The 21,171-nt window shown below is 50.8% G+C and overlaps 9 protein-coding genes across 9 annotated transcripts; 8 read left to right on the top strand and 1 right to left on the bottom strand.

Moving 5' to 3' along the window:
- Nucleotides 1–140: 140 nt before the first annotated feature.
- On the top strand, nt 141–2,248 carry tah18 (NAPDH-dependent diflavin reductase; the record flags this gene model as incomplete). The annotated part of the gene is made up of 4 exons (XM_056929763.1): nt 141–293; nt 368–543; nt 607–705; nt 769–2,248. 4 exons carry the CDS (start codon nt 141–143, stop codon nt 2,246–2,248), a joined length of 1,908 nt encoding a protein of 635 aa, XP_056794056.1.
- Nucleotides 2,249–2,756: 508 nt separating this feature from the next.
- On the top strand, nt 2,757–3,793 carry N7539_000158 (electron transfer flavoprotein subunit beta/FixA family protein; the record flags this gene model as incomplete). The annotated part of the gene is made up of 3 exons (XM_056929762.1): nt 2,757–2,810; nt 2,967–3,615; nt 3,711–3,793. 3 exons carry the CDS (start codon nt 2,757–2,759, stop codon nt 3,791–3,793), a joined length of 786 nt encoding a protein of 261 aa, XP_056794055.1.
- A 3,242-nt stretch (nt 3,794–7,035) lies between these two features.
- Nucleotides 7,036–9,114, top strand: N7539_000157 (uncharacterized protein; the record flags this gene model as incomplete). Its single annotated transcript, XM_056929761.1, has 1 exon — nt 7,036–9,114. One exon carries the CDS (start codon nt 7,036–7,038, stop codon nt 9,112–9,114), a length of 2,079 nt encoding a protein of 692 aa, XP_056794054.1.
- Nucleotides 9,115–11,005: 1,891 nt separating this feature from the next.
- Nucleotides 11,006–12,787, top strand: N7539_000156 (cytochrome P450; the record flags this gene model as incomplete). The annotated part of the gene is made up of 5 exons (XM_056929760.1): nt 11,006–11,207; nt 11,269–12,116; nt 12,196–12,306; nt 12,385–12,551; nt 12,613–12,787. 5 exons carry the CDS (start codon nt 11,006–11,008, stop codon nt 12,785–12,787), a joined length of 1,503 nt encoding a protein of 500 aa, XP_056794053.1.
- A 531-nt stretch (nt 12,788–13,318) lies between these two features.
- N7539_000155 (YbhB/YbcL family Raf kinase inhibitor-like protein) lies at nt 13,319–13,909 on the top strand (the record flags this gene model as incomplete). The annotated part of the gene is made up of 1 exon (XM_056929759.1): nt 13,319–13,909. One exon carries the CDS (start codon nt 13,319–13,321, stop codon nt 13,907–13,909), a length of 591 nt encoding a protein of 196 aa, XP_056794052.1.
- Nucleotides 13,910–14,502: 593 nt separating this feature from the next.
- On the top strand, nt 14,503–15,912 carry N7539_000154 (uncharacterized protein; the record flags this gene model as incomplete). Its single annotated transcript, XM_056929758.1, has 5 exons — nt 14,503–14,569; nt 14,831–15,046; nt 15,122–15,135; nt 15,193–15,387; nt 15,478–15,912. 5 exons carry the CDS (start codon nt 14,503–14,505, stop codon nt 15,910–15,912), a joined length of 927 nt encoding a protein of 308 aa, XP_056794051.1.
- A 164-nt stretch (nt 15,913–16,076) lies between these two features.
- N7539_000153 (uncharacterized protein) lies at nt 16,077–16,492 on the top strand (the record flags this gene model as incomplete). Its single annotated transcript, XM_056929757.1, has 2 exons — nt 16,077–16,236; nt 16,305–16,492. The coding sequence occupies 2 exons, from the start codon at nt 16,077–16,079 to the stop codon at nt 16,490–16,492; spliced, it is 348 nt and encodes a 115-aa protein (XP_056794050.1).
- Nucleotides 16,493–17,240: 748 nt separating this feature from the next.
- Nucleotides 17,241–19,631, top strand: N7539_000152 (putative poly(ADP)-ribose polymerase PARP; the record flags this gene model as incomplete). Its single annotated transcript, XM_056929756.1, has 6 exons — nt 17,241–17,370; nt 17,450–17,569; nt 17,638–17,916; nt 17,994–18,839; nt 18,898–18,980; nt 19,071–19,631. The coding sequence occupies 6 exons, from the start codon at nt 17,241–17,243 to the stop codon at nt 19,629–19,631; spliced, it is 2,019 nt and encodes a 672-aa protein (XP_056794049.1).
- A 478-nt stretch (nt 19,632–20,109) lies between these two features.
- On the bottom strand, nt 20,110–20,891 carry N7539_000151 (Protein fmp52-2; the record flags this gene model as incomplete). The annotated part of the gene is made up of 2 exons (XM_056929755.1): nt 20,110–20,246; nt 20,339–20,891. The coding sequence occupies 2 exons, from the start codon at nt 20,889–20,891 to the stop codon at nt 20,110–20,112; spliced, it is 690 nt and encodes a 229-aa protein (XP_056794048.1).
- Between the last annotated feature and the right edge of the window lie 280 nt (nt 20,892–21,171).

Here is a 21,171-nt window from a genome sequence, read left to right as displayed (position 1 = left end):
TGGGCAGTGGTTGATGACGTCAGCCAGCGAAGTCGGCCGCACGGCTAAATTTGGAAAGTCGAGACTCGAGAGAACGAGGTGACTAGGGATTTGAGACACACGCAACTGCGATCGCATTTGGAATCCAGTTCGTCTTCAACATGAACGTGCAAAATACCGAGAGCTCACGATCGGTACTGATTCTGTATGGCACCGAGACTGGCAATGCGCAGGAAGCGGCAGAGGAGTTGGGTGCTATGACTGAGCGGCTCCGGTTCGCGACGCATATATCAGAGATGAACCAAGCTAGGCCTGTAAGTACGATAGGATAGGCAATGTCGACTGTTTGAAGCAATTTCTTCACCTGAACTAACCTCTTGAACTCAAGGAAGCACTCTCATCCTATACTTTCACCATCCTTGTAGTCTCAACAACTGGACAAGGCGATTTACCAGCCAATGCGAGAGCGTTCTGGAAGTCACTCCTGCTAAAGAAGCTCCCACCAACCTTTCTGAAAGGCGTCGACTTTGCGGTATTTGGTTTAGGAGATACTTCGTATCCCAAGTATTGCCTACAATTCAATCCAAAGCTTTCGTCAAACGCCTTCTGATGTGTTGCTATTCTCAGGTTTAATTGGGCAGCTCGGAAGCTCTATAAGCGGCTCCTCCAACTAGGAGCAAACGACATTTACCCGACTGGAGAAGCAGACCAGCAACACCCTGAAGGGTAAGTTTTATCTTTTCCAACATTGTAGGCCAGGGGCAATCGCTGAAACTCGAAATTTACCAGCCTCGAGGCCACGTTCCTGCCATGGATGACAGGCTTTAAGAAACATTTGATGGAAAGGCATCCTTTGCCTTCCGGCCAACATCCCATCCCCGATGAAGAGCAATTGCGTCCCAAATGGATCCTACAGGCCAAGGCAGACTTTGAGTCTTTCCAGACTGCAGATCCCCAAGGTCCAGCAAGCATGCCTCAATCAACTAGCTCATTTGTGGACCATGATCTTCGTCCCCTTCCTGGAACGATGACCGCAACATTGTCTGAAAACCAGCGAATGACACCACGAAAGCATTGGCAAGATGTCCGCCGTATATGCTTGACTGTGCCGGAATTAGTCGAATACGCACCGGGTGACATGATCGCCATCACACCCAAAACTTCACCCGCAGATGTTCAAACTTTCATCGACTTGATGGAATGGAACCAGCAAGCCGATCAAGCTGTCACCCTTGTCCCGACAGATACTGCTCTAGGCCCGTCGCCTATACCGGGCTTGGAGGCTTACCCAAATCTCACGCTTCGTTCGCTTCTCGAAGACTACCTTGACATCAAAGCAATCCCCAGACGGTCCTTCTTCTCCTCGATCGCGCATTACACGGACGATAGCATGCAAAAGGAGAGACTACTCGAGTTCACTAATCCGGAGTATATTGATGAATTATGGGACTACACGAGCCGGCCTCGGCGCAGCATTCTCGAAGTTCTCCACGAGTTTGATTCAGTCAAGATTCCGTGGCAGCATGCAGTGTCTGTGCTTCCCATCATTCGAGCCAGACAATTCAGTATCGCGAGCGGCGGGGATCGTAAGAGAACGGAGGATGGCAAGACGCAGTTTGAACTTCTGGTTGCAATCGTGAAGTATCAGACTGTTATCAAACGAATCCGGGAGGGCGTCTGCACCAGGTACCTCTCAGGTCTGCAGCCTGGGAGTACTCTCCGCGTTCAACTGCAGCCCGGAGGTCTCAATTCATCTGTACGGCAGCTTACTGCTGCGACAGTTCTCATCGGGCCCGGCACTGGTATTGCTCCTCTTCGTTCTTTGCTCTGGGAAAAGGCAGCTTTGGTTCAAGCCTTCCGGGAGCAAAACCCGGATGCTAGACCTCCAGTCGGCCCTACCGTTCTTCTCTATGGAGGGCGTAATCGCACTGCAGACTTTTTCTTCGAAGACGAGTGGGAACAACTAAGCAAAGTAATTCCTTTGCAGGTGCTCACTGCCTTCTCGCGAGACCAGCAACAAAAGTGCTATGTCCAGGATACCATTCGACGTCATTTTTCATTGTTCTTCCGCATGTTGCACGATTTAAACGGTTCAGTTTATATCTGTGGCTCATCTGGACGCATGCCGCAAGCTGTGCGAGAGGCACTTATCGAGGCATTCTCAGAGGGCGGTACGCCGGAGCAAGGCCAAGCATATACTCGAGCACAAGCTGAAGAGTACTTGATCGGAATGGAGAAAAGTGGGCGTTACAAACAGGAAACGTGGTAAAAGTGAGGACCAAGAGGAAGGAAACAGACACACCACTCTCCTGTCGGATAGACTACTAGAAGCAATTGAAATGATTATGAATAGTTCCATGTGCGCCACAGGTACATGGCATCAAGTAACGAGCTTCTGGTACTTGACGCCGTAACTCAGCAGTGGGCGCCAACGTCTCATTCAAGAGGCTGTACACCCACTAAGGCCAGAATTTAAAAGAAGGTCGTTAATATCCGTTCAGAAAATTTATCAAGTCTATTCAGTCATCAACCTTTCCGATCAAGACAGCAAAAGATGCTCATGCTTAACCTCGGCTGGTTTAGCGGATGCAGGAAGGGCTACACTCGGGCCGCGTCGGCGATTCGAAAAAGGCTTGGCACTCCGTCACCGCAGTCCTCTCTCACTCCTCCTCCGAACCTCTCCAACATCAACCTCGGACTCTCATTTCCTTATCTTACCCTAGAATTCCAGACTCTCTTCACTCGGGCATTGCATTTCGACTCAGGAAACTCACACAATGGCCAGTGGATTGCGGATCTTGGTCCCCGTCAAGCGGGTGATCGACTACGCCGTAAGTGTGACTTGCATCTTGTGCATGCGCGCGGGCGACCTGAGACCGGGGTCTGGCAATTGTCGTGCCTCTTCTTCATTTCCTTCCTCGCAGTAATTGGAGACCACTTTTTTGATCAGAACTAACATGATTATTGTTGTCTTCAAACCGAAATAGGTCAAGCCCCGCATCAACAAGGCACAGACCGGCGTCGAGACCGCCGGTGTTAAACACTCCCTCAACCCGTTCGACGAGCTCTCCATCGAAGAGGCGGTGCGATTACGCGAGCGCAAGGGTCCGCTCAAGGTTGAGAACATTCTCGCTCTGTCAGCTGGTGGCCCCAAGACCCCCGATGTCCTCCGCACTGCGATGGCAATGGGCGCCGACCGGGCATTCCACATCGATGTGGGCGATTCCGCGGATGGAGGCCCCGAGCCCTTGACCGTCGCCAAGATGCTGAAAGCCGTTGTCGAGAAGGAGAACATCAACTTGGTATTGCTCGGCAAGCAAGCTATTGATGGTGACCAGGGTCAAACTGGTCAAATGCTCGCTGGTCTCTTGGGGTGGCCCCAGGCCACGCAAGCGAGCAAGGTTGATGTGAAGGATGAGGCTGGCACCGTCGAGATCACCCACGAAGTTGATGGCGGTGTTGAGACGCTTCGTGCCAAGTTGCCCCTTGTCATCACTACCGATCTGCGTTTGAACGAGCCTCGCTATGCTAGCTTGCCCAATATCATGAAGGCGAAGAAGAAGCCCTTGGAGAAGAAGACGTTGGCGGACCTCGGAGTGGAAGACACTCGCCGACTGAAGACTCTCAAGGTTACCGGTGAGTTCAAAATATTTTCTTTTATTAGAATTGGGAAACATAGACCATCCTGGGCTCTCGAGATGAGTCCACATGCTAACTTTTGTCACTTACAGAACCCCCGGCGCGCACTGGCGGCGGCAAAGTTGAGGATGTCGACGGTCTTGTCTCCAAGCTCAAAGAGCTCGGTGCGCTATAAAAGCGTTGGAGTCTCAATTCTGGCTGTTTCCTAAGATCAGGATCCGTGTTTTCTATTTTCTGTCTAACCCATGCCCTTCTCATATACCATCGACCATCTATCGATCATCCATCTGGATCTAGATTCTGTACCACTTTTCGAAAATTGATGCCTATTCATGACTGTTTTCACTGGCGTGATTTGCTTTTACATGGCGGCTCATGAACAAAATGCAAATATACTTCGCTCTCTATGAACACGGAGGTCCACACAAGCTTTACGTATATGCGTCAAAATGAAGAGAATGTCCTTCTGAACATTGACCTAGGCGGTAAGTATATCCTTTAACACGTGTGTTCTGAACCTATCCTTCTCTATTGGCACCCGTTACGGAGTCTGTTACGTCTGAATGGACTCGGGCAGTATCTTTGTGAACCTGCTTAAGAGGGCTGCCACTCAATGGATTCACCTCCACCCTCCACGCTACTGTAGTACTGACCAAACTGTCGATCTACGAACCTTCCTTTAGGTCGACGAGGCTGACATATTCCTGTAATCAATGCTCGAAGAGCTAGCCATGGGATCAATGCGTAAAATGTCAAAGGACCCATGGCTTGTAAATCAGACAACACATCAAGGGTTTTCTGCTCCATGAAGTCGCACGTCAAAAAGTGGTTACATGAGTAAGTTGTCTTATCCAGTTGATACTACTGCCCGTCGTTTGTGTGTTGAGCTGAATTTGTCAGCATCCGCTCATCTCCCCCTATATGATCTGAACAAGCAACAGCGGCAAGTGAACAGTTACGCTTTTCAAAAGACCTACCTACCAGATATAGACTGTAACGTGACCCTGCCAACCCTACCTTTTCTCCTGTGAACTGTACAGCGAGATATGTCCTCAGAGCGTAGAAAGCGATTCTTAGCAGTAGCGGGCTTGTGCCCCAGAGACAGAAAGCTCCAAAGCCTTCTGTGTGCGGGGTGATGCAATAAGCAAGGAAGTGTTATCAAGTTTCACCTGTCTCCGACCGTGTTTCCAAGTCTCAAAAACAAAGCTATCTATCTTCGTGTCTGTGGACATTGAGGGCCAAGTCCAATAAATATCTTACCTTGGTAGGGCCGTGCTCATAAATGTTGAATTCAATGTTTGCTTGCAGCAAATGATACCTCTATAACCTGAAGTTTTTTTTTGGCAACCAATGTTGACATTTAACTCTTCCTGGTTACAATGCGGGTGCATGGACCGGGTAATGGAAATATGCGACTGGTTTCAATTTTTGGGTTGTTTTAATAATGTCTTTGTCCCAGCATGGCAGATCAGTATCTCTTCCTGAGGTACCCAGAGGTGAACCCCTGAACATTCTTTTGCGACCCAAACCACGATTTCTGTGATCCTCGTTCTGAGAGAAGGTACAGTACATATTGACTGTCCCTCGCAGCATGCAGCTACTACGAAGAACAAATAGGCACTCGATGACGGAATCTGCGCTGCACTCGCGCATCATCTTTCTGCGATCCAGCACAAATCCTGACCCTGGTGGATCCATCCAAGATTGAAAAGAAGGGCTTTCTTTACCCTTCCGAAAAATCCACGACTGCCCCACTACGTCTTATGGACTCGATCGCTCTGTTTGCCTTGGACCGTCGTCTTCAATCATATCGAAGCCTGTAGAGTGTAGACCAATCGGCGAGTTGAAAGGCCAGCCAAGACACAAGCTCTAGACTATTGAATGCATAATTGAGCTCACAGGTGTCGCATTCGTGTGATTTGATTGAACGAGCGGAGACTTTGATCGCTTCGTTCCTCTTCATCGACTGCTTAATCCCACGAGGCGCAGGGCGAGCGGGGAAAGAAAAGCCATTATGATCTGTCGCAAGGCGCAATTCGCGGAACTGCAGCCAGACGACCATCCGAGACTAGAATTCAGCTGAGGGGCAGCTGAACCCTTCTTTTCACGTTGGGCATGCGAGATGTTTCACGAAGACGGGCCCGTACCTGAGCATCGAGAGCGGGAGAGCGCCCGATCTCAATTTCTCGCATCGACCGGATTAATATGGATGGAGAGATGAGCATACGCTTCACATCACCCAGTTCATAGCCATAGTGAGAACCATAGCTTAGAAACCAGAGGTTAATTTGAGAGAGGCACCTCCGACGTTATAAACTCAAATCAACCGAAAGGTCCGAAAGATGGCCAGATGTTGATCTTTGCCGACCAGTCGAAGAGTCGATGATGACGTCTCTCCGCGCGTTCCATGGGCCAAGGTTTCGGCGCTGGCGACCTGCTGGTAAACCACGGCGCCACTCTGCGATGCCGCTCGAATTGGCACAATTCCCGTCATTTCCGTCTGACCCGGTGGTGGTTCAAACCGTGTCATCGCCCGTATACTCTTCTGTCAATTGGGCACACGTACGGCTGTGCCTTTCGTGGCTCGTCCTGGCGAGGGAAAACATGGTCAAGCTTCTCTTTTAAGACGGCACTCCGGCTCCTACCTGTCGCTTGGGTATTTTGTTTTTGGGACTTGCCCTTCGCACCTTCCACCCGCGCAATACAAAGTCCTTCAATTCACACTAGATTGAGTCTGAATTCTCACGCTCGCAGACGTCTCCCTCAGTCCATTCTAGGGACACTCAGATAGAGTTTGCGATCTTATACCGCAGATCAAATTCCACTATCGTGGTAAGTTTCCGGTCGTTGCTGCGATATCCGCAATGCACATTCCCGTCTTTTCCCTCGCCGGTTGTTGTCGATTGACAATATCGTGATCGCCTGGCAAATGAATGGGAATAGAGAAAAAAAAAAAGGCGCAGGGAGTGCGGCGTCTGCAGGTCGATGCCAATACCAGTTTCCATGCATAGTCGCAACTTAATGATTGAAAATCAACTTTGAGCTGACCACGATCAGCAGACAGATTCACACTTCAACCTGCTGTCAGGCCTGTCAAGGCAAGCCTTAGCCGACCTGTCACATTCCTCCCCACGCGCAGTTTCCGGCGGCCGAACCACCAGATTCTTTTTAAAAGCCTAATCGATCTTCGACTTCATTCGCCAGTCTCACATTCCAGACCAGCCGAGGCCGTATTTCGCGGGTCTGTCGTTTCTGCTTGCGGCAACACCTCGAAAATTTGTCCCAGCGCAAGTACTCCGGTTATAGATTGCGGCAAACTTGCTTGGTGTACTTCAACAGCCTGCTCTAACTGCGCGTTCTTGGAGTTCGATACTCTCCGTTTTGTGAAACCGCCCATCGCTTCTTTCGGCGCCAGTCATGTCTGCATGGGAGAAGACAAAGCGCTTTTCAAAGAAAGGCTTCGACAAGGCATGGGATACGGTCGACAAACTCGGTGCCCCGGTCAATCGTCTCTCAAATAGACTCGGTGCCGAGGCCTTCTGGCCCATGTCGATCGACAAGGAGAGTGACAAGGCTGCTCGCATTCTGCGCAGCTTCTGCAAAGATGGCTTCTACGCCCCCGAGTCTGAGGAAACGGTCGACGAGAATGGCAAGATCAACCGCCCGAAAGGAAAGCAACGAGTGATTAAGAAAATTCCCACTTCTGTCATCAAGAACGCCAAGGGCCTGGCTATTTTCACAACAATGAGAACCGGCCTTTGGGTCAGCGGCTCCGGAGGCAGTGGTGTCCTGCTGGGCCGGATACCGGAAACTGGAGAATGGAGTCCGCCATCCGGGATCATGTTGCACACAGCAGGTGTGGGGTTCCTCGCCGGCGTGGACATTTATGACTGTGTGCTCGTGATCAATACGTACGAGGCCCTCGCGGCATTCAAGACATTGCGTTGCACTCTCGGAGGCGAGGTCAGCGCCGCCGCAGGGCCCGTCGGAATGGGCGGAGTGTTGGAGTCGGAAGTTCACAAGCGACAAGCTCCAATTTGGACGTATATGAAGAGTAAAGGTCTCTATGCTGGTGTGGCCATCGATGGAACGATCATGATTGAGCGAACCGACGAAAACGAAAAGTTCTATGGTGAACGCATCTCGGTGACCGATATTCTGGCCGGCAAAGTCCGTCACCCACCCAGCTCAATCAAAACCCTCATCCAGACGATCAAAGCGGCTCAAGGCGACCGAGATGTGGACGAGAGTCTGGTGCCCCCTCCCGGCCAGACGCCCGGTGATCTCGAGGTTTCCTCTCAAGATGACAAGGTGTTTAGCGTCCCCGACAAAGATGACCCGGATCCTTATGGCGTTAAGGCGTTGGAGGCCGAGGGAATGTTCATCAGGGAGGCCGGCTCGAAGGTGAGACCAAGTCATGAAGCTTTTGAATTCCGGCCCAATCCCAGTAGCCCATTGTACGCCACATTTGCGCGGCGCAGCCTCGACAGCTCGCCCCGCAACAGTTGGAGAACAAGTGTGCAGAGCTATGCGAGCGTGGACCGTGGCACCCAAACCGAGGACGTGTCGCTAACAGCGCGCACGTCTGCAGACCGAGCGTCCTCAATAAATTCGAGAGTATCTGCCTCTCACAGCGAAACTCCTCCGGATCTGTCAAATGAAAAGGATACTGAAAAAGGCGGTTGGGACACAATACCCCTCCATGGTGGCGCAAGTCAAGGGAAAGCGGAGACGGAAGAGGAAGAGAAGCAAGAAAAGGATAGCCAGGAAGATGTCATAATTCCGGCAGATCTGGTTGGCGAATCAATTATCGAAGACGATGACGATTATGAGGTCCACGAGGTTGCGAACGCACTGGTGACCCGGCCAGAGACCCCAAACGAGGACAGGGCCTCTACTGAAGATTCACGTCGTGTGTCACCGACTTTCACCAGAGCCAAATTGGTCACCATCAACAAACGTCACACTCCTCCTGTTCCTCCTGTACTCCCTCCACGTCATCCCCGACACACGTGGGGCTCAGAGTCAAGTCGCGAGTCAACATCACCTACTGCGCTGTCGCACACCAGTCTTAGCACCGAGCACACTGAGGGGATCATTGAGGACCCCGAGGACATCTCCAAGTCTACGGATTTGGACGCACATCCCTCGGATGCGGTCAGGACGCTTCAAACAACAACTGCAGAACCTGTTGTCGTGGGTGAAGACGCACCTGCCGACAAGGAGGATGAATTCCTTTCCGCCCACAGCGCTACCGATGACGAGTTTGAGCAGCACTGTCCTGCCGAGTCGGCCACTGCGTCAAGTACGGATGAATCAATCGCAGCAGAGCATTCAGCGCCCGCAGAGCGGATTGTTAAGGATGACATCGCCGGCGCCGAACATGTTCTGGGACAACTCGAGAGGCGATTCCCCTCGCCTCAAGTTGAAGACCAGATTGAGAAGCTGAAGATCAGCGAAACACCTAACCAAGGCGGATCCCCAGCGCACCTGTGAACTGTGTTCTTGGTCTGATGACATTGACCAAATCGACGCGATACCCGTCCGTTACGCCCTCCAACCTCTTCCCAGACGTCATGTGATTATCTATGCCTGCTTTTTCTGCACTCTTCTCTTTCTCCCGTTCTCCTCTTGTCCCTTTCTCCTCTTCTCCCTTTCTCTTCCCTTGTCGCTTAGCATGGGTTGATGAGTACTTGTCTTAATTTGCAGCTGGATTTGGAGTCTTCTCTTTTTATTGATACCACGGACGGCTTGTTTTGTTACCAGGCGAGCATTTATGCTCGACGTTTCATTTCTTCGTGTTTGACATGGTTCTGACAGAGCCAACACGCATATTTATCTTTTGTCGCGGCAGTTCCAGCTACAGTACTTTTACATATCGACTTTATTCCATGATATTCTTCTGGCACACCTTTAGTATTGTCGTGCACAGACTCGTCCATATATAATTCCTCGTATGGCACCTCTGGTTTTTGATCCGCCTTCGCCCAAATGTCAATACATAGCACTTAGACCGATTGTTTCACGTCCATGTGAAGCTTCTTCAGTTGTCCAGCAACGAAGCTTCACAGGCATGTTCAAGATTCAGGGACGGACTGTCTTTCGCTCGCTTAACCTTTCGAGAGCCAATGGAAGGTACCTTGATCCCTGCGCCAATGACAATAGCACAGCATGGATGAAAGCATTGCGTATGTAAAACAGCTAAGCACTCGGATTCAGGCCCTCGGCTTTCAAGAGTCATGTAACGTTTCCGCAGAGGTTGGAGGATGCTCGTATTGATTTGCGGGTCGGGGGGGTGGGCCAGCCTGCATTGCATCTAGCATGTGAGACGCGCGAATGTTGCCTTAGTTCAGTGTTCCCTGCCGCATGGCTGGGTTGTGTTGAAGCCTAATGGCCAATTGGATATGCAATTATCTGATCGTCCGATCTAAGTACCCTCACACTCTCACATTCGTATTGCTAATCTGATCCTTGAGGATTTGGTATTCTGAACTAGTCATCCTTTGGTCAGGGACCTTGAGTTCCGACGTGGTGATTCACTTCAACAGGACTCAATGTACACTCATAAATTGACAAGGTACCCGCCCCGACGAGCTCATTGTATACGTACTTCACAGAAAGCGTATGCAAAGACCGCCTGATCGGTGAGATTACAATAAATTTTTTTTTCATCAAAACATAAGACGGGATACGTATCGAACAGGATGGACAGATCATCTGCATATCAGTGACATTGAACCCAGGTGCATCGTGCATGAATCATGCACTTGTCCAAACGAGTGATGATAAGCTTATCACATGATTTGAGAGTAAGCGGCTAAGAATGTACCTCAGCCCCAAGGTAAAAAATTCTCCATACCCGACTGCTCGCTAGCTGGATTGGGAGTCAAGACCGTCTCTCGTGGATGAACTAGACCGCATGAGTCTCTGCCAATGCACGCAATGCACCCGCCTGTCCGTTTTGACTCTCAATCAGGAGCCAATGACCTTGCCTCTGATTTCTGCAGATACCCACCAGCATCCACAGCACTTTTCGCGGCGGGGGTCGGTACGACCACGAACGTGGGCTTGCGGTGACAACAGCTGAAGTGGAGGTCAACGCATGGAGAGTCTCGTCCACGCTAATGTTACATATACTACCAATCATCACGGTCGTAAAAGAGCCGATGGATCTTGATCCAATGACTGCTAGTTGAACGGACTCCCTTGTGGGTGGATGAAGGTGTACCTCTATTTCGGGGAGCAACGCGGGAACTTTTAGCGAGCGAGTATGCATACTTTTAAAAGAGAGACCCATTCCCCTCTCCCCTCCTCGAGGTAGATTGAAAAGAGCATTTTTCAGGTTTGGAAGGAGAAGCCCCTCCTCTTCAAAGTTGCTCGAGATTCCATGGCGGGTTTAGCTGTCTGGGTGGTCGGTGGGCTTCTTGCCTACCGCATGGCCCTAGTCGTCTATCGAGTCTTTTTCCACCCACTGAGAAAGATCCCGGGCCCCAAGTTGGCTGCAATGAGCACAGCATATCAGTTTTACTATGAGATCATAAAGCAGGGCACCTTTATCTGGCATTTGGAGAAGCTGCACGAGATTTATGGTTTGTCTCCAGCTTCGCGTTGCCTGGGGATTAGGTTCCTGGAGGCTGACCGGTGTAACAGGCCCTATTGTTCGAATCGGCCCCCGCGAAGTTCACATCAAGGATTCCGAATACTATGAGACCATCTACGCCTCCAGTGGGCGCAGGCGTGAAAAGGATGCGGCTATCGTGGCACAATTTGATATCCCCGGCTCGTCCTTCTCGAGCGTAAGCCCCGAGATCCATCGCATGCGTCGCTCACCCGTGGAGAAGTTCTTCTCCAAAGGTGCCATCAATCGAACAGAACAGAATGTACAGAAGCACCTCGACAAATTGGTGGCTCGTCTGGAGCAGGCTCAAAAGGCACATAAGGTGGTAGCCATGGATGCCGGTTTCGCTGCTATGACATCGGATATCATTCATGAATACGTCTTTGGCCTTCATACAGGTAACCTGGACCAGGAGGACTTCAATGAGCGTATCAGAGATGGAGTGAACGGTCTGTTCAAGTTGGGTCACTTGTCTCGGTTCCTGCCTTGGATCCAGCCATTGATGGCAACTCTGCCCCGATTCCTGATGGACATGCTCAGTCCATATGCCTTTGCTTTGATGGACCAGAAACAATTCATTCACGATCAAGTGGTGGCAATCCAGACTGGCCAGAACAAAGGCTCAGCGGGATCTGTGATGGAGAAACTCTCAGGACCTGGTCTGCCCGATCATTTCAAAAGTGCACGTAACTTGTCCGACGAGGGCTTTGCCTTGGTAATCGGAGGGACTGAGACCACAGCTCGGTCTTTGTCCGTGGGATTGTTTCATCTCTTGAATGAGCCGCGTCTCATTCACAAATTGCGCGAAGAGCTGCGAGCCGTCATGCCGACTCCGACGAGTAAACCAACTTGGAACCAGCTGGAGCAGGTGCCTTACATGGTAAGTTGTCACAGACCGCTGGACCGGCGAGTGGTCAATGTAAAACCTCCATACTGATTGCTCACTTTCGGATTGTCAGATGGGAGTCGTTCTTGAAACTTTCCGACTTGCTACAGGAATCGCGAGCCGATCGCCGCGTGTGGCTCCGTCCGAGGCATTGGTGTACAAGGACTACACGATTCCTCCTGGTGTAAGTGCACATGCTCGACCTCATCACACTCACAGTCCATTACATAGATTGAAGTTGCTGACTTATTTTGATGACTAGCACATGGTCAGCCAAGTGAATTACTTTGTGCTCATGGATCCTACTATTTTTCCCGATCCCGAGGTCTTTGATCCTGAGAGGTGGACACGTGCTGCCGCCAAGGGGGAACGATTGGATAAATTCCTGGTCAACTTCTCCAAGGGAAGCCGGATCTGTCTTGGAATGAAGTAGGTTTTTCCAATGATGCTCGATGGGTGGTTCCCCAACTGACCTTTTATTTCTTTCCAGCCTGGCATACGCGGAGATCTACCTCACAATCGCAACCTTGGTCCGCCGCTTTGAATTGGAGTTGTTCGAGACCACCAAGGAGAACATTGCATTTGCTCGTGATTTCGGCACGCCTTATCCCGACCAAGGAAACTATTCTCTCCGTGTGCTTGTGAAGGGTCAAGTGAGCGAGTAGACTTGTGGACGGCGCATCAGTCAGGTGGAAGAGGCGAGCCAATTGATGTTCAACCCGCGTGGTATGAGTGAAGAATTCAATAGCTCAAAACGAATCATTTTGTTGGGCGAAGAAAAGTCCATAATTAGAGCGGTCAGTGATGTATGGCGGGCTATCGAACAGCGGTGATCCTCAGACCGATACCGTGGTACATTCACTACATTGGTGGCGCACTCACTAAGATTACAGTACACTTACAGTATCGACTCTATCGAGTAAACAACCGCCTCAGGCCTCAGGCCTGGTACAGTACGGGAGATCGTCATACCCCACACCCTCTTAAGTCCTCCTAAGTCCGATCGCTCGAGTCGTTTCAACCTTGCTCGCCTGAGGCGTCTTAGGCGTGCCATATCCTTTGTAGACTTATCATATATCTGCAGACAAGCCCAGACGACCTCCAATACTTCCTTTCATTTCAACCGCTCTCTGCTGTCACAGTATCAGCTTTTTCCACATTACTTTAGCCACTCATACAAGTGTGAAATCCGTAAAATGCCTTCTGAAGCTCATATCCAGACAGCTTTGACGCTGATCGAAAATGATGAATCCAAGGTGTTGGGTCTCAATGTAGGCCAGCACAAAGACGTACGGCCGGGGCAATACATACCCCGTGCAGGTGTGTATCCTCAGGTGATTCAGAAAGAGGGAGAAGTAGATGCTGATGTACTCAACGCAGATGCCCAGTCACCCCCTGAGCTCTTCTTTACGGGTCTTGACTCAAGCAAGACTTATCTGATCGTGGCTCTTGATATCGATGCACCATTCCCGTCGTTCAAGATTTTGGGCCCTATTCTCCATTGGATTCAACCAGGTGTGAAAGTTGCAGAGTCTGGCAGTTTGGATACCTCCGCTGCACCCTTTGTTGCAAATTATATCGGGCCCGCGCCACCTCCCGGTAGTGCTCCGCACCGTTATATCTTCTTCTTGCTAGAAGAGCCTGCGAACTTTGATGTGGCAGCCCATGCTCCTCCCAATGGTCAGAAATTGAGCAATTGGTATCGCATGCGCTATGATTTAGATGCTTGGGCGAAGAAAGTGAACCTGGGCCCCATTCTGGCGTTCAACTACTTCATGAGCAACTAGTGCCTGTATGAATCCCGGCCAGATCTGGCTTCAGTTAGTCAATTCAACATGAACTTCCATGCAGAAAGTAACCCTCTTCGTCCCCGAGACTCGAGAAGTTAGCTCAGATGTCCGCGCTCCGAATGATGCTTCTCCGTTCTGTACAGTGCATTGCATTACAACTTGTGCGAGGTTCCCATAGAATAGGAGGTATCCATGTTGCGATGCTGACTCGACATAAGCGTCGCGTACTGTCAATCTCGTACTGTCTTTCTCGTCCGACGTCTGATGTAGGTCCAGTACCCCGTCGAATGGATCGGAGAAGACCCACGCTTATTAGTTCTAGTGACAGCAAAATGCCACCTCTGCTGGCCAACATAGTGCGAGCGTGATCGTCCCCGGAGCCTGTCTCTCTTTCGACTCTGTTCGACGGCTTTTCCATCCCATCCATCGCGCATTTCACGGCACTTCCATCGAAGACAGCGCGGACTTCACGTTCTTTCCATCGAGAATAGCCGTTTTTCTCGTCTCTTCCCTCGGACGTGCCGCGCCGATATCTCTCGGCGTCGCCTCATTTGACGCTCACCTCATCAAAACCTTCGAGCAGTGTCGATATGGTCAATCCGGCACTCGCTCAAGTCATCATCGGCGTCAGCGGCCGTATCCCTGGGCACACGCACAGTAAGTGTTCTTGCTTTACGTCGAATGTAACGGCTAATCTGACGAGAAGTGACGTTGAATTGAAGAGCTTATCGACCGCTTGGCTCTTATCATCGGTGTGCAGTTCGTCGACTCCCAGGTCCACGAAGTGACGCACCTAGTCACTTCACTCTAGAGCCTCGGCGGCCTTGCAGGTGGGCCTCAGCGGGGTCAGATTACTTGGGCAGGCAAGACCGGCTTCTTTTCTGCACTGAGATATCTTATACTGACTTGATGACGCAGTCCACTTCGCTCTGACCGAGAATAGATGCCAGATCGTCAATATCAACTGGTTTCTAGACTCGGCGCAACTGAATCGGCCCCTTCGCACAGCGGCATACTTGCTTGTTGCATCAGCAAATGTTGCTGAGGATTTGCAGGGACCAAATGTTCCTCGGTCCAATCTGCAGATACACCACGAGAAGCTGATCACTTTCGTGGACAAGCGGTGCAAAAATGGTAAGATATCTTGACCAAGATGACTGGCCTCCTTCTTTCAAGTCATACCAGCTAATCAAAGGATTCATCAAATAGGAGACACGATCGCCGTACTGATGGATGAGAAGGGGATTTGATGGGACGCCTTCTTGATCACTGGCGTGAAGAGAAATGAGGATCTGGATGAGACACAACCGTCTTACTGGGTATCGACTCGCCGGATCCAGCTTCTCCACGACTTTGGTCTCAAGACCTGGTTCACCTGGGTCCACGACGAGTGCCCGGACACGACGGCAATGGAGTTTCGTGGTAATGGAGATCTAGACTCCGCGAAATGGGAATTTGGACGCGCCTTTGAAGAGGTCACCGGCGAGCCCTGGACAGATCATTGGATGGGGATGCAGAAGGACTTCGAAGGATGCATTTTCATAAGACCAAAGCATGAGGATTAGTGCAAGCTTGCGGAGCTTCCGTTAGAACCGGCGAGGGACCTTCAATCTCAACAGCTACTACCCGGAGTCGAACGCTTGATCAAGCTTTTGTTTTGGCCGGATTATGGTATCATTCCCTTCTACAATCATATGTTTGTGGGAAGATTCGGCTCTGGATTTCTCAAGACCGACGGTGCAACTCTGCGGATCTCTTTCGATTACCTTACCGAGCTCGTAGAGCACCTTGCAGGACCCTCTCTCGGCCCAGGTGCACCACGCAGCTCGTCCATGATGCTGCAGTCACGAATCGCGACTCTTCTGAAGCAAAACTATCTGCGTCTTCTCCGGATAGCAAAGCGTTCGGTGCCAGGCCCAGAGGTGATTGATTTTCAGTGGGCAAAGCACAAATTTCAGAACATTGAGCTGTCATCGAGCTCCCTGCACAGCCTCCCGTAGAGGGCCCCATGACCAGGGAGCTCGTTAATAAGGCGTTTCGTCGGCTTGAAATGGCTAGAAGTCGAGCTTGCCAGAGATCCTGTAGAGGTCCCCAGCCTGAAACCGCGAGCCAAGGACATGATGCATGCGTGGCCAGGGAAAGATCGGCGTGATTGGGAAAGGATATGTTGGCTGAAACCCCTGGAGCGGTGGCGGGGTGGCTCATCTCGATTTTGAGGGTGTCTCGTTGCCAGCTGTGTCGCAAAGCACTCAATACCAACCAAGCTTCAGACATCTACCATGCGACGAGTGTATCGTGTACAACCCGGCACAGGTTCGACAGCGGTAACTGTTCCATCCGGCTAAAAGGCAACTAACAGGTGGATGATGCTGCTGACGAGATATACCAACAGATGGAAGGTTGGCCGGCACGCAAGATCACCAGAAGAGATCGGATCGAGCACATCCGCCCTTTGCCAAACTGTCGACGGCCTGGACACGCTGCACCCTGTGGCCCACCGTCACACGTCCCGCAATGCGGAACGGTCCGAAGGCTGATTTCTCCGGGTGGCTGAACGAGGTCAAAGTCAGGGCCGACTGAGTTCTATCGTTCTGACCTGTCACGGCATCTCGTCTGATTTTCGATCAGATGGTGTGGAAAGCCGAGGTGAGATGATGGAAAGATCGCGCTGTCAATCAGATGAGAGAAGACCATCACGTCTGATAGAATGCTACGGGGCTCAAAGATAAGATGGAAGGTGCCTGGGTAGTGCCCACGCAGATGGAGCTGAGAATGGTAAAGAAAGGACAATGGTCATTCTCACATGTCGACAACAAATAAGGTCTCAGATCTTCTCCAGTACATGGAAACAATGACATTGATTGACCCTTTTTTGGCGGATGTTCCACAATCACTCATTCCATCTAGCCAAAGCATTTTCCACGGTTCGTCATTGCCAAAGCTAACTTCCAGGAGTCACTGAGCGATGCTATTTGCGACTCAGCAAGTCCTCGAACAGCACGGCCTCGATCACAATATGAGCTCTGATCCTACCTACCCTCTCGAATTTCCTTGATGTTCCGGAAAACAAACATTCCGACGTGGCATGCTGGTACAAACCACCAAAGTCTTTGATGCAGCAAGTTCTAGGAATTGGCATTATTCCTACATGCATGTTGACCTCAGAAAACGGAAACATCCATCTTCGCGTCCTGAGCACGCTTTGAATGTTTGACATAAACAGCATCGGATCCCCCCCCCAGCGGCGTCTCTCACCTCAGTCACTTCTTCAACATCACTCATATCAACTTCAAAGCAACGTCTTGGGTTGGTCAGTAAACCAACCGTCATGGGTACTGCGTTCACTCTAGCCAGTCAGAGTGGCAAATCATCTACTGAGGCGACTCCTGCCGGCAAGAAGAGCAACTTCAAGGGCGTGGTCGTCGCTGTGAGCGGACTTGTCCCCGCATACAAGCATGGTTAGACTGAATTACATCGTGACCCAGGCAAATTTTTACTCCAGCTGTAGCAAGCTAACATGCCAGATGCCTCTCTTAGAGGACATTCAAGCCATGGTCGAGGCGTGCGGTGCCAAATTCGAGAAAATGAAGATCAATGACTGCACTCACCTGATCACGACCGCTGAGTGCTATCGCAAGGCTACCGCGCCATACAAGAGTTAGTGAGAGCCATCAATTATCTATCATTACTTTTTGTGACTAGGAAATGTCCTAACTTCGATCCAGTCAAGCAGGCGAAGCGGTTGTCAGACTGCAGCATCGTCACAGTGGACTGGCTGTTACAGTCCATCGAAGAGAAAACGCCGCTCGATACCAAAGGATTCTTGGTCAAGTCATTGGGTCTCAAGCGTCCCGTCACGGGCACACCAGCTTGTCACAGGAAACGCAAGAGAGCCGGTGACGGATTCACGGCAATTGAGCAGCCAGGAAAGATTGCCAAAGACCGGCTGAAAGCCAATCACGACCGCCTGAAAAGGCTGGTCGATAAGGCAATCCAGGACACAGGTATGGGGTGGCTCCGTAGTTCATGAACCTTATCATTGCACGACATTCGTGCTGGAGGCTCACACATCTTGAAATAGGGAACGGGGATGTTCTGGTGTGGTTGGATGATGAAGACATCGTCTACGATGCGACCCTCTTGTCGACCGAGTCATGTCTCGAGGACAATAGTAGGGAAGAATCCATTACCGGGACAATAGTCCGCCTCCAACTGGTCGTCGACATGGCAGCAAGTACGTACCGTACTTGGCTTCGAGAAACAAAGTTGGTACGGAGTACTCAGTCCGGCATACTCCAGTCCTTGAGTGACAGCACCACTGTTACTTCCAAGGGCGATGGTCAGCTCTCATCCGCAATCGCAGAGTACCACTCTAAGTTTGAGGGCTTTACCGGTCATGCCTGGGACCAGGCTTTCAAGGCTCCGTCGAAAAAGAAGAATTTCATCTTCGTCCATCGTGCGGATGCAAATGACCAAGAAAAGCTATCGGACCCCGAGTTGAAGGCCTTGGGCTTGATCGTCCGTACAGCGCGTCCGAAATTGGACGGATTGCTTGCAGGCTACGTCAACAGACTCTTAGAGAAGCCGGGCATTGCTGACCATTTTTTGGAGACCGGTGTTGCGCTTGCTGACATGATAGCAAAAGTCTCCGATGGATCAAACAAAGAGAAGACATCGCCCAAAGTCTGTGCTAATGATCTGAAAAGCTGCTTTGTAAGAATCTTTGGCAAGGAGGGAGCTTCATGTTCAAAAACTCTCGAAGCGGAGTCCATTGAACAGACCAAGCATGAAATTGAGGGCCAGTTGAGTCTGCGGGCAATTGATATCAGTTTGCCTGGTAGCCTAGTACCGAGCTCTTCAAGGTCAGCATCTCCCGTCATGGATGAGAATGCCTTCCGCTTTCTGCGTCTCAAGTCAATGAAAATGGGTAAGTCGGGAGAAATGGCGTCTCTCATAGACCGGCAAGCTGACAATTCCTTATTTAGTGGAGGCAGATACGGATGAGTACCTTCATCTTGCGGGCTATTACAACCACACTTATCCGTTCCACACGAACGTTGCTCCTCGGGTAAGAATGACCAGTTTTCCAAAAACCAATTCTGCATCTAAAGGTGTTTCGAGTGGTGCACTGTCAACCTGACAAGTTTTGTACGTCCAGATCTTGAACATCTACTCCATCGAGCGAGAGGGTGAAGCTGAACGGTTTGCCCAATGCAGAGCGGCGGCAAGTAATAAGGACCAAAGCCATCGACGATTACTTTGGCATGGCACACGTACAGAAAATCTTCCCAGCATTTTTCGCACCGGCTTGGTCTCGGGCCCATCACGGGGCATCTTCTTCGGTGATTTCTCAGCAAAATCCTTTGCTTATTGCCGTCTTGCTCATCCCATGACGCAGGGATTCATGTTATTGAATGAAGTCGAGCTTGGTAAGTGTCTTCACTCGGAACGAGGCTTGTCCGTCCGTACGAAGTGGAATACTCTGGTCTCATATCGACGGTATCCTTTTGCCAATGCCCAGTCCAATTGGACTGATGCCGCTTGTGTACGACCTGATTTAGCAGGGGTTCAAATACCGCTGCCACGGCCTGAGGAGAAGGAAAGATGGGCAAGCAGAGGATACACCGACGGTAGTATTGAGTACATTGTTCACAATCCGGCTCAGGTGCGCCTGCGATATCTGTTCCACCTCACGCTCGATCCACCGTCAAGTGGCTGACCATGTCGTGCGTGTGAGCTGAGCCGAGTATTTTTTGACCCATCTGCACGTAGTCGGCTGGTGATCGTGTCCAGGCCCGCCTGTTTACCACCGGGACTTGAAGTTAATGCAATGACAATGCACTACTGCAGTTATGTGGCTTCATCCGAAGCAAACAGAGTGAATCAGCAGCTTGTTTAGGTTGATGTACCGTGTGTCACGCTTTATGCTAATGTCAAAATCTGCGGACAGGACTCCGAGTCCGGGTAGAAATAGTATTCGTATACTTTCGTAAGAAGCGCGGTGATACCTATGTGAAGCTAAGTGACAGCTGAATGATTGGTGTATGTAGTATGTACAGTATGAACAACGCCGCATTGGATCGAATCAATTTGATCTGGTGATTTCCGTCCCACCTTGGATCCAGTTTCAATAGAGAAGTACTCAGACTCAGTGCGATACCTCCGATTCTCTGCTTTGGTCGCACCGATACTTAAATTCATTCTTTCCATTCGTCTCTTCCGAGTCTGACAACATCAGCCTGTTCAACAATCCAATACGCCGAGGGGGCTTTGCCCTCCTCGGCCTGTCGAGCCGCTGCTACCGCAGCCCTACCAATAATGGACTGGTCTTGACCTGCAACAATCCAAAAAGTGTTAGATATATATGAACCAACCCTACCTCTCCTCAAAACTGGCTTTCTCAACCGAGGCATTTCCACAACTTACCGAGACAGTCTTGAATTCCCTGTGCCACCTTATGTAAATTTCCCACGATGCTCTCAAAGACCGCAGACTTGGGAACCTCCCTGCCGAGAATCATCCCGGGCCTTATGATGATCGCATGCTCGAAGCCCAGCTCCCGAATAGCATCCTCCACACCAATCTTCATCTTGGAGTACGGCACATACTTGGAGAAAAAGCCTCGCGTTCCCGCACTGGAGATAAACACATACGTCTTCACACCAGCAGCTTTGGCAGCACGGGCATTCTCGATACATAGATCGTGGTCGATCTTCCACTGATTCTCAATACCGCCGGCTGTGGCACGAGTAGTACCGACGGCATTGAAAACCACCGAAGGTTTGGGAGATAAGGTCGAGATCAAGGTACCCCATTTAGAAGTATCGCTTTCCTGCAGGGCTTCGAGTTTGGGTGATTGGACGTCGGGGACTCTGCGCGACACGGTCTTCACGTGGGCGAACGAGTCTGAAGCAAGTAGTGTTGCTAGGATCTGCGAGCCCACGGCCCCGGTGGAGCCAAACACAGCTGCAGTGGTCATTTTCAGTGAGCCGGGTTGGTCCCTGTGGAATTCTCGGATTTTGCACGGTGTGGAGCTGATGAAACTATCGTTGTGTCGTACAAGGCAAGTGGTTCTCCAAAATATTCACAGCACCCTGCTTAACACTTACACTTGGGCTGGGCAATGATGTCGGGTTGATGCACCTGCTTCGTCATGCCGAGGGCGGAGTAGCATGTGACTCGCCCCGCAGGAGCTGACGCCTGAGGCTCCAGGCAGGGACAGCATGACGCCTGAGGCCGACACTTACGTTCAATGACTA

Source organism: Penicillium diatomitis (assembly GCF_028827545.1).
Source record: "Penicillium diatomitis strain IBT 30728 chromosome Unknown utg000001l_segment0_segment0, whole genome shotgun sequence".
Classification (NCBI taxonomy): Eukaryota; Fungi; Ascomycota; class Eurotiomycetes; order Eurotiales; family Aspergillaceae; genus Penicillium; species Penicillium diatomitis.
The sequence above is the reverse complement of the archived record's forward strand: the minus strand, read 5'-3'. Positions and strand labels throughout refer to the sequence as shown.